Here is a 10,977-nt window from a genome sequence, read left to right on the forward strand (position 1 = left end):
ATGTATATATATCCCTATGGATCAGTTCTATTTTGTCTTATAGGATTGCTATGACTTGGAATCAAATCAATAGCATTGGATTTAGTTTGGTTTAGAGTTATAAAGGGGTACGAACCCCCTTCCTTATACTATCTCCTTTGGTCCTTTATTCTATGTGTCCTGAAGAATGACTTCCTCACCCCCTCTTGAGGGTCATATTATAGAATCAAGATAGAAAGAAAACAGGGAATGATAAAGCTAAGTACCTGGAGCACCATCAATGCTAGCCGTTAGTTCTCTTCTGCTCCTCATCCTGATAGGAATCCTGTCAGGTAGTTATTACTATTCACACATTATAAATAAGCAAAGTGCCGTTCAGAAAATTTAGAGGTGTGACCACTTAAAGTGAGATGATCCAACTTTACTTAGATGTCACTAATAAAGTATCTTGGTTGGTGTCACAGATTGAATATGTTCCCCCAAATTATGTGTCCACTTGGCTCTGCCATGATTGTCAGTGATTGGGCCCTTATGTAATGATGTAATTTGGCAGTTGTGTAATGATGCAATCAACCCATGTTGTGATCTGATAAGAGGATCAGGGTAGGATGCAACACCCTTACTCAGATCACAGCCCTAATCCAATGTAAAAGGGATTTCCCTGGATGTAGTCTGCATTACCTTTCATCTTACAAGAGAAACAGAGAAGCAAGCCAAGAAGGAAAGCCCTCAGTACCAACAATATAGAAGCACAGAGTGTACCCATTGGATGGCCCTGGGGAAGATTGATGTCAAGACACATGGAGTTCTCCAAGGGATGCTAGGACCACAGATGCTGAAAGGAGACAAGGAACTTTCTCAAAAGCAGGTTGAGAAAGAAAGCCTTCCTCTAAGAGCTGGTGTCCTGAATTCAGACTTCAGCCTCCTAAACTGTGAGAAAAGGAATTTCTGCTTGTTAAAGCCCTCCACTGGTGATATTTCTGTTCTAGCAGCACTTCCATGGACTTTTGACAATAAAGGGACACTCAAGGACATTAGAGGAGCCATGGTGATACAGCGGGTTCAGCATTTGGCCACTAATTGGAAGATTGGTGGTAGAAACCCATCAACCATTCCACGGGAGAAAGATGAGGCAGTCTGCTTCCATATAGAAAACCCAGGGAGCAATTCTCCTCTGTCCTACTGGGTTGCTGTGAGTTGGATTTGACTTGACAACAGTTGGCTTGTTTTTTTTTTTTTTTGGTTGCTGACCTTAGAGGTGGACAAGAACCAAAGCATTGCAGGGATTGTGGTTGGCAGTGCAAACTGCAGAGGCTCTACCATCTGTGTCCCTTCCCCCTAGTTCCTAGACTTTCCAGAGAACCATCTTTTCCAGAGTAGCAGGCTGCAACGCCTGAGGGCTGGGGAGTAGGAAGTTAGGATGGTGAGGAGGGACAGTGCAACCACAGTCAGATGCTGAGTCACCACTGGAGGAGAATGCAAAGCTCCCTGAGGAAGTGGGAACCACTGAAAGGTGCCAGCTGAATAGCCCTGATGGGTAGAACATTCCCTCACCCCACCTAGCAGTGCCACCATGTGCTTCAGAGCCAATCACACTGTAAACCTGCAGATCAGCTCAGACCTAACTGTGGATACACAGGCAGCTAAACTCTGGCCGCCATAGGTGCCCCCTGCAGGCCTCCCATCCTGCACCCTGAGCTCCACCTCAGCTCTGCTGCAGTAGGCATGGGAATAATAATATGTCCTCAAGGATGCTGTGATCTACCATCTATGGCATGAGAATATGCATGCCTTCCTTAACCTTTGGGGCGGTCAGCTGCTCAGTTCTGCTACCCCCTGAATAGAGGAGTCACAGAAAGTGAGCAGCAAAAAGGAATGACCAGGGGCCAAAGGTCCAAGCAAGGAGAGACTCAGGGCTGGATGCCAGAGAGAAACACTGAAGGGAAAAAACCAGCAGAGGCAGGGGGAAAGGCTGCCAGGGCCAGAGGGACACAGAGCTACTGTACTCCAAAGAGGCAGCCTGTGTTGGAAAGAGCAGTCGCCAGGCCAATTTATTGTTTATTTTATTATTCTGGGTTGCTGGGCCCAAGGCCAGGGAAGTTATTTCAGTCAGAGATCACAGCACATTAATTAGTTATTAGGAGAATGTCCTTTCCTGAGATGAAATAGACCCTGGGACAAGCGCATATAACAGAAGGTAGCTGGATACTCAGGGCAGAGAATAGGCAAGGCTTAGTTTCTGATGAAAAGCCCCTCACAGTTTTAGGCCAGGCAGAAGCAGATGAGGACGAGGCAAAGACCCTCTAAGATCTCAGCTAGGTGCACTGAACTGCCCCAGTGAAGCCATAGGAAAGGGGGGGGGGTGTCCCAAATTACCCTTTTGGAAAGCAATTGGGACATCTGACTCTTAATACAAAAACACTCTGTATGACCTTTGCATTAGTAATTCCACTTCTGGGAATCTCTAAGAGAATAGCCCAGTAAGTGAGGAAACCATGATACATGATGAAGATGTTCAGAGTGATCCTACAATCGCCAAAAATTAGAAACAACCTAACACATTCAGAAGAAGCAGATTAATTCAATGAATAATTGAATGTACACACAGTGAAATATTATGCAGCTGTCAAAAATAATGCTTACAAAAGTATTCTAATTCCATGAGAAATGCACAAGCTGCACAGGACTGCTAACGGTAAAATCAGCAGTTCACGGCACTTAACAACAATATAATTAGAACAAAAAAAAAAAAAAAACAAAATCACCATACAAAATTATATATATGGCATGTTTTCAACTGTGCTATAAAATCACCAAAAGTGCTGGGGAGACATATGCTATTGTTAGCTGCGGTTCAGTGAATTCCAACTCAGGATGATCCCAAGTATGCCGAGGAGAGCAGTTCTATAGGATTTCAGGGTTCTGAAGCACTGTCTTCCAAGGAGCCTCTGGGTGAGTCTGAACTACTAACCTTTGGGTTAGCAGTCCAGAGCTTAACCATTGGATGATGGGAAATATATCTGTATATATCGGTTTCCCCAAGTCATAGAATTATGATTGATTTTTTCCTTGTTTGAATTATTCTTTCTGTATTTTCCAATTTAAAAAAAAAAAAAAAACCACATACAAAAAAAGTGGGATTTTTAAGACTTAATTAGAAGGAAGAAACAAAGTCATTTGTTTTTGGAGTGTTTCATCTCCTTCTCTGCTGGGTTGTTCTCTCTCAAGGGAAGGCAGCTTTTGATAGACACACTTAATTCAGTTACTGACATGAGTGGGGAGGGAGTAATCTTGTCAGAAAGAAGCGGGATCTGCCTCCCCTGGCCTTTCTGTCTCCCTCAGATAACAAGTAATCAGTGGTAACTTGAGTCTGCCGCTTTCCTAGACACAGTTAACTGTCAGAAATGACTCAGGCCATGCTAGGAGAGGCTATCTCAGACAAAAAAAGCACTTAACCCTGGCTTGGGGGCTCACACTCCTTTCTGAATTTTCCCTTGCATGCTGCAAATGTCTACTGGGAACCTCCTGTAGGTGAGACTCCGGATTACGCCATGAAGATACTAAACAAGACTGTTGTCTTGTACTCAAATGTGCTCAGGTTCCAGGAAGGAAAAGCACCCCAAAAAAAGTGCTCGTAGTTATAATGAGAGCATGTCCAGAGAGCCAGGGAAGGCTATGCAAGCACAAAGCAACCTGGGGCATAACCCAGGCCAGGTAGAAGGCAGAGATTACAAAGGAAACCTGGTACAGAATTTAGGTGGCTCTGAGTTGCCTGTAGCAGAAATGGATATTTAATAATGGACTAGTTCTCACCTAAAATCCAAGGTAGTCCTTGAACTCCCGAATTTGGATACATATTTTTCTAAAGAGAACTTTCATCAGATTTTCAAAGGAGTTCCTAAGCAAAAAGTTAAGAGTCAATGGATTAGATTAACCTCTAAAGGTCTGTGCAGTTCTAGCAATCCAAAATGTCCAAAAGCCAATAGTTCAATTACCCCTCAGGCTGTCAAGCTTGTTTGGACACAAACTTTCAAAGGTTGAATGAGTTCAAAGCTGTGAACACAAGAACCATCAGTGTTCTGTTTAGACATGACATGATAGCTGGTGTATGTGTTTCTGCCAAAAGGCTAGTGTTATGAGTTTAGCTTTAGAGAAAATTAGTACCTGGCCACACCTTTAACTTTTCTGCTCACCTCACCAAAGCACAGTGTTGTAGGAGCTCAAATATTAACTGAATGGAAAGAGGAGAACCCCTGCTTTGAAACCTTCTGCACGAGAAAAGTACCTCAGAAGGAAGGCCAATGAACCCTGTCTCTGCATAGTGGGTCACAAGCATTCAATAGCTTAACAATGGCTATAAATGAAGACAAGAAAAAATGTCCTATTCTTGAAAATTGCCAGAATTAAAGGCTGAAGAGAAGGCACTGCCTAACGCAGAAAGGATTCTGATCATTCTGGAAGACAATATATGGACCTCTCTAAACGCAAGTGGACAAATTCAGGTCTTATGGAGCCCTCTAGCCCAAAGATTCTGTAATTCAAAGAAATGGATGACTCATTCTCAAAGTTACAGGCATTTAGCCAACTATCTCCTCACAAGCGTCTAGGACCTGCATGCCAGCTCTGCTTCCTACGTAGTTAACCTACACTTCAGTTATCTCATTTGCAGAGGCAAGGAGCTGGAAGATACAATTGCCAATAGCCCTCTGCCTTAGAAGTCTTTAATATTATTATTGAGCTATTAAGATCAAACAAGGGAAAATAAAAAAGTATTCCATTTCTGTCCGTATCCAAGAAACACAAATAGGAACTCTGCCTTAGGGAAGGGAAAACAATGAAAGCAGGACAAGTGGCACCATCAGGCAGGGTTCCCAGTCCACACCCATTGCCGATCTCCTCAGCTGTATCTAAGAGTCTCCATTTGCGTGAGTGGCTGAGCTCTATGAAAGTCAGGGTTGATGCTGTAAGATGTGAAGAGCATGTCCCTGGCCTGGAAGGGTGGCTCTACAAAAAAGTGAGGATGAAAAGCCATCATTAGCATAAACACTCCCAAAGACCAAGGAGTGCCTCTACATGTACGTCCATAAAATGGGGAGACTAGGGATGGCTCCCAACGTTAACATTTCAAATTAACCACATTGACCACTTGAGCCAAGCATGAGTACAGTGGGGTGGTACGGGGTATATAACATGAAGAGGGGGGCCAGCAATTAAATTGTGGGTTATGTTTTCACATAGGCAGAAGGATTTCTTCAGAACCCTTAACTGAAGCCCTTCTGTGTGTCCCCCAAAGGAGTGGGACACCGGAGCGAACTAAGTGGGGATTGGGGGTGGGTGAGCCTGCCAGTTCCCTGGGCCCACTCACCTTATGAAAGTGGTCTTCCCGGTGGAGTACTGGCCCACCAGCAGGACCATGGGCTTGTTGTCGAAATCAGCATCCTCCAGGGCTGGAGAGTGAAACTCATGGAAGCGGTAATGCTCTTCCAGGGGTAGCAGTTTGCTCTTATACAGTTTCTTAAGCCCCTCGCTCACAGTCTGGAAGACCTCGGGGTCCTTCCTCCGGCGGTCGTCGGTTCCGAGCCAGCTGAACATCTCGGCCGCCGCTAATCTCCTTGCGCAGCCCCAGCAGGAAAGCGCGGGCTCCCGGCGTCCCTCTCCTCCTCGAGGGAAGGTACCCGCAGAGCCGGCCTGCTGGGCTGGGAGCCGCACCACCGCCTCACCGGAGTGCGGGACTCAGCCGCACCATGGCCCAGGCGCGCAGCTCTAGGTCCCTAGGGCGACAGAGCGGGACCCGGAGGTCTCTCTCCCTCTGCTGCTGAGACGAAGCCCTTCTTCCAGTTCCCAAAACCCGAGGGAGGAAAAATAATCTGGGCAGGGACAGGTTGCAACCTTAGAAATTAAAGTCAAACCTGCAATTAAACTGCCAGATGACAGGGTCTCCGACTTTTCCTCTCGCCCTCCCCTGCTTTGCCTGCGATGCAATTCAGGGATGCTAAAGCAGCGCTGCTCCTTCAGGGCCGAGAAGGCGGCACAGTGTTGCAAGCGAACAGCTCAGCATCCGCAGCAACATCCCGCAGCCAGAGGCGCGGGTTTAAATGCCCTGCCTTGCAGGAAGCCGGCTCGCAGAGGAAGTACCCGAGTATTGGCAAGTTCGGGCCGGCGCAACGAAATCTGTCGGGCGACGCTGGTCAGGGCGTCGCCATGTTTGTGGGCAGGCGCTCAGCTCAGGACCGCGGCAGCTGCATGGGAAGGGATGCAGTCCAGTGGGAAAACTCTGGTAATTCATTCCAGATCTCTGGAGGTTTGATTTGGAAACAGCGCCCTCTTAGAGAGAGTGGTGAAGATAGATTAACCTACTTATAATTATTCCTGATTTTAAGTGGACTTTCCTTTTGTTACAGAGTTGAATTCCTTAGAGAAACAGGCACGTTAATATTTGTTTGTTTTTTATGGCATGGCAGTGATAACAAGTGATATTAAATAACCCAAACAGTCACAAAGGATCCTTCTTGCTGTATCTAGTGTGGAGTCAAAACTGTTCCCATTCATTCATTCCATAAAGTAAAATAGAACTAACAAACAAGCACTGCCCCACCCCCACCCCCAAGTGATCCAATATTATGTGGCAGACGCCGTTTTGGTCATTGTGGATACAAAATTGATTATAGACAGATGAACACTATACAACTATACAACCCCTCCCTTGGTTGAACTTCAGGCATGGCAGGCTTTTATGGGGAGATATGTGCAGAGGTCATGGGACCTGTTTTCTGAGTAATTTGAGGAAAACGTCACAGAAACATGACTGTGAAGTGGATCTTAATTATAAACCTACAAGAATTGGTGTTGTAAGTGCCGTCTAGTCGGTTCCGACCCTTAGCGACCCTGTACAGGATTTCCGAGACTGTAAATCTTTACGGGAGCAGAAACCCTCACTTTTCTCCCGTGGAGCGGCTGGTAGTTTCGAACTGCTGACCTTAAGGTTTGCTGCCCGATTCGTAACCGCTACGCTACCAGAGATAGCAGCCATTTAAAAAGGCGCTGCAAACATGAAAGACTCCTTGGGTTCAAAGTAAAGTAAACATAACTGGAGTGTAGGTCTCACGGGAGTGGTAGTGACTAACTGAGGCCAGGTGTGAAAGATAGGAAACTTACAGGGAATGAAGAGCTAATAAAGATTTTATTACTAATAATCATTAACATTAGCTAAATGATCACTATATGCAGGGACCTTGACTAAGTCCTCACCAAGTATTGTTGCATTTAACTTGCACAGCATCGCTATGAGGAAAATGAAATAATGATCTCCAGTGTTGTACCCAAGGAGGGTGGGAGGTGGAATAAATGGCCCTGTTGTAGGCAAACAAAAAACAAAAAAGGCACTAAATTTCCTGTAGAGAATTTAAAAGCGATAATAAAACCAACTAAAAGCCAATCTGGTTTCCATTAACATTGTTCCAAGGAGAGTCAGTGATAAAATACTCCTCCCTGCTAAGGCAGATGGCTTCTACTATACTCTCTTCCACAGATGAGGAAACTGAGACAGACTAATGAACCAGGAGGGATTATTAAAAGTGCCTTTGTATTTTAGAATGATAGCAATAGAATTAGCATAGAGGAGGGACCAGGCGTGCAAAACATCAGTTAGAAGACTATTCAAACATTTAGGAAACTGTGTCAATGGAGATGGAAAAGAGGTTGGAGTCAAGATATAATTTTTAAAAATTTATTTATTTTTTAATTGTTGTAAAATACAGAAAGCACAATATTTGCCAATTTAATGTTCCTCACTAGTACAATACAATGAAGCCAATCACATCAATCATGTGTGCAACCATCACCAACATTCATTGCCCTATTTTCCATACCCATAAAAAGAGTTTCTTTTTTAAGGCATAGAATTAATAAATCTTGGTAAGCAATAAAAGAGAGGAAATGAGGGTCAATTGGAGTCTGGGGTGATTCTGAATTTTCTACTGTAAAGGACAAGACAGTTGGAGATGCTCTTCCACCAAGTAGTGAAGTTAGGCAAGGAGCAGGTTTGATGTTTGTTGTTAGGTGCCATTGAGTCAGTTCCTACTCACAACAACCCTGTGTCCCCAAGGAGCAGCTGGTGAGCTTCAATTGCCGACTTTGTGGTTCAAACTGACCTTGCAGTCCAGCACATTAACCTGCAAGGTTTAGGAGATAAAAACAATATAGAAAATGATTAAAAAATATATAGACAGACATTAAAGAAGTTATAAATAAATAAATGCCATGCCATGTTCAAGTATAGAAAGATTTGATGTCATAAAGATGTCAATTCTATCCAGTATGATTGATAGCGCCAATCATTAATAGATACAATTTTAATCAAAATATGACCAGGTGTTTTTTTTTTAATGTTTTATTGTGAATTATGTGATAGTTTACATGGGAGAACATTGGTTTTACATTCATTCTATCCTATATCATCTCATTGCCATGGTTACAATCCCCTCCATGCAATCCTTCCCCCATACCCCCCAGGTCTTCAGCACACAGTCGCTCTCCCTCTCTGGATCTAAAGTCTCCAGCTGCTCCATTGCTCCACGTCATCATCTCTGGCTCCATTTCAGGCATCACTGCTTCTCTGGGTAGGGTCCCACTCTCTGCTCTTCTCCCTTGATGGTCCTAGGGACCTCCGCTCCTAGACTGAAAAGTTAATCACTCCCCTCCTTGCTATAAAACGCCTACCTTTACATTTCCAACCCTCATAATCAGTCCTGATAACAATTATTCACTATTGTATCACAAGAGACCCATCTGCATTTTGTTGCATCAGCCCCGCCTAGTCAGATTGAATACTACTCACTTGAGATTCTACCTTCCTCCATGCCCTCTGGATCTAGGTTCCCTCTTGAAAGCTTGTAAGCCAGTCACTTCTTGCCTTTGTAGCCCCCCACCCCCCATTTTGGGTAGCCAATGTCCAAGTTGCCCATCCCTGTCTACTCTGTGTGTGGAGGGTGTGGGACTGATTCTTGCTGTTAGGACTTGTTCCTTCTTTTGAGCTACTGCTTCCATAGGTGTAGGTGAAGTTCATCAAATTGTATGAGAATATTTTTTTTTTTCCTCTTCTTTATACTTCTGGTTGAGCTCTGATCATCTAGTCATTGAAGCCAGGACAAGTGGGTATTATCTGCAAGTGTGGGTGTTCTTATGCATATGCCCTCTCTTCTTATCAGCTGGACGCTTCACTCTCCACTCTAGTCCTCTGTGGCTATGTCACGACTTTGGGCCCAAGAGTCCCCAGGTCTTGCCACACTGCTGGCCAACCAGGTCTTCACCCGGGTTCACAGAAGTCTATTGAACATTGTAGGGCTTAGCTTACCGCTTCATTGCTGTTTTTCCCTCACTTCCCCTTATCCGTGTCGAGTGTGGTCACCAATCACAGCGTGTATTCCCATTGAGTCTTAGTCTTTGAAGGGGGTTTGCAATGAGGGGACCCGACCACTTGCCTTGATGTTTCCTGGGAAAGCATGTTGCTTGTTTCTGTAGTAACAGTCGGTCTGCCTATGTTGTTTTATATTTTTCCTGTAGGTCTTTCTTTTAAGAAGTATCTTCTGTTCTTCTAGCCATTCCAGGTTGATCACCAGGTTTTTCTGTCAAACTAACAAGGTGATGCTGGAATGTATATAGAAAAATTAAAGTTCAAAATAGCTAAAATATTCCAGAAGAAAATGAAGGAAGAGAAGGAGGAAGAAAAGGAGGAGAGGAAAGAGGAAAAGGTGGGTAAGGAGGGAAAAAGAAGACAATAATCAACAATAACAAAGGCAATAGCTATAGTAACTAAGTGAAAGGAACTAGTGTGTTGTTGTTAAGTGTCCTTGAGTCGATTCTGACCCACAGCAACCCTGTATACGGTTTCCAAGGAACAGCTGGTGAACTTGAACCACCGACCTTGCAGTTCAAAGGCCTTTGCAATCTGACAAATTAGCCCACAGCACCACACCAGGTCTCCACAAGGGAACTAGTGGATGTTGTTATAAATTGTAGTGGTTAACATCTTGTAATTTTGGCAACAATGAGACACTAACAGAGCCAGCAAAAATAGAAGCCTCACGTATCATTGTTGTTGTTGTTAAGTGCTGCTGAGTCGTTTCCGACTCATAGAGACTCTGTATAGAGTTTCCAAGGTGTGACTGGTGAGTTTGAATCACTGAACTTGTGGTTCAAACGAGTCTTGTGGTCCAGTGCTTTATCCACAGCGCCACACCAGGACTCCTCACATACCATAGAAGTTGTAATAAAAAAAGCTGGTGAAAGAAGGGACTCTTTGATAAATAGTGCTAGGACAATTGGTTAGGCTTAAGAAGAAAACGCAAAAATAATCAACTCCTACTTTATGCTATAAACAAAAACAGCGTAAGAAGAATTAAAGAATAAATGTGAAAAAAGAAAAACCTTGAAACTTTTAGAAGACTGTGTATGTGTGTGAAATACCACAAGGTCAGGAAAAATTCCTTAAACAAAATACTAAAACTGAAAAGCACAAATAAAAAGGCTCAAATAATTTAAAACCTTTTAAAAAGGAAAATTAAGAATATTTGTTCAACTAAAGATACAAAGAGAGTGAAATGTATTTAATGCATTGTAGTGCATAAAATAACAACAATTGCAAAATAATACAAACATATAAATTATATTTGGAGTCCTGGTGTGGTGCTGTAGGATAAGTACTGGAATGCCATCCATAAGGTTGCAGGTTCAAACCCAAAGCTTCTCCTCAGAAATCCTATACCTGGTTGCTATGAGTCAGAACAGACTTGACGGCACTTAACAACAATAACAAAAAATTCTATGTAATGCTGCTATATCAATAGAAACAACAAAAACAAAAAATTCCAATATTAAAAAAATGGCAAAAGATGCAAATATTCCTTTTACAAAAAAGGCTACATAAATATCCTATAAGCACACACAAAAAAAGATGTTGAAACTCATTGTTGTTGTTGTTAAGTGCCATCGAGTTCGTAC

General features: G+C 43.4%; 2 protein-coding genes across 2 annotated transcripts in view; one reads left to right on the forward strand and one right to left on the reverse strand.

The window, feature by feature from the left end:
* The window catches only part of EHD3 (EH-domain containing 3), a 55,759-nt gene extending 50,188 nt beyond the window's left edge, over positions 1-5,571 (reverse strand). Inside the window, exon 1 of the mRNA XM_006835278.1 lies at positions 5,345-5,571. Coding sequence (XP_006835341.1) covers positions 5,345-5,571 — 227 coding nt within the window. The remainder of the gene's footprint in view (positions 1-5,344) is intronic.
* A 152-nt stretch (positions 5,572-5,723) lies between these two features.
* Positions 5,724-10,977, forward strand: part of CAPN14 (calpain 14) — a 163,466-nt gene continuing 158,212 nt past the window's right edge. Inside the window, 2 exon segments of the mRNA XM_006835279.1 lie at positions 5,724-5,776; positions 5,967-6,256. Coding sequence (XP_006835342.1) covers positions 5,724-5,776; positions 5,967-6,256 — 343 coding nt within the window.

The sequence above is a fragment of the Chrysochloris asiatica genome, unplaced genomic scaffold, assembly GCF_000296735.1.
Source record: "Chrysochloris asiatica unplaced genomic scaffold, ChrAsi1.0 scaffold00016, whole genome shotgun sequence".
In the NCBI taxonomy this organism is placed as follows: domain Eukaryota; kingdom Metazoa; phylum Chordata; class Mammalia; order Afrosoricida; family Chrysochloridae; genus Chrysochloris; species Chrysochloris asiatica.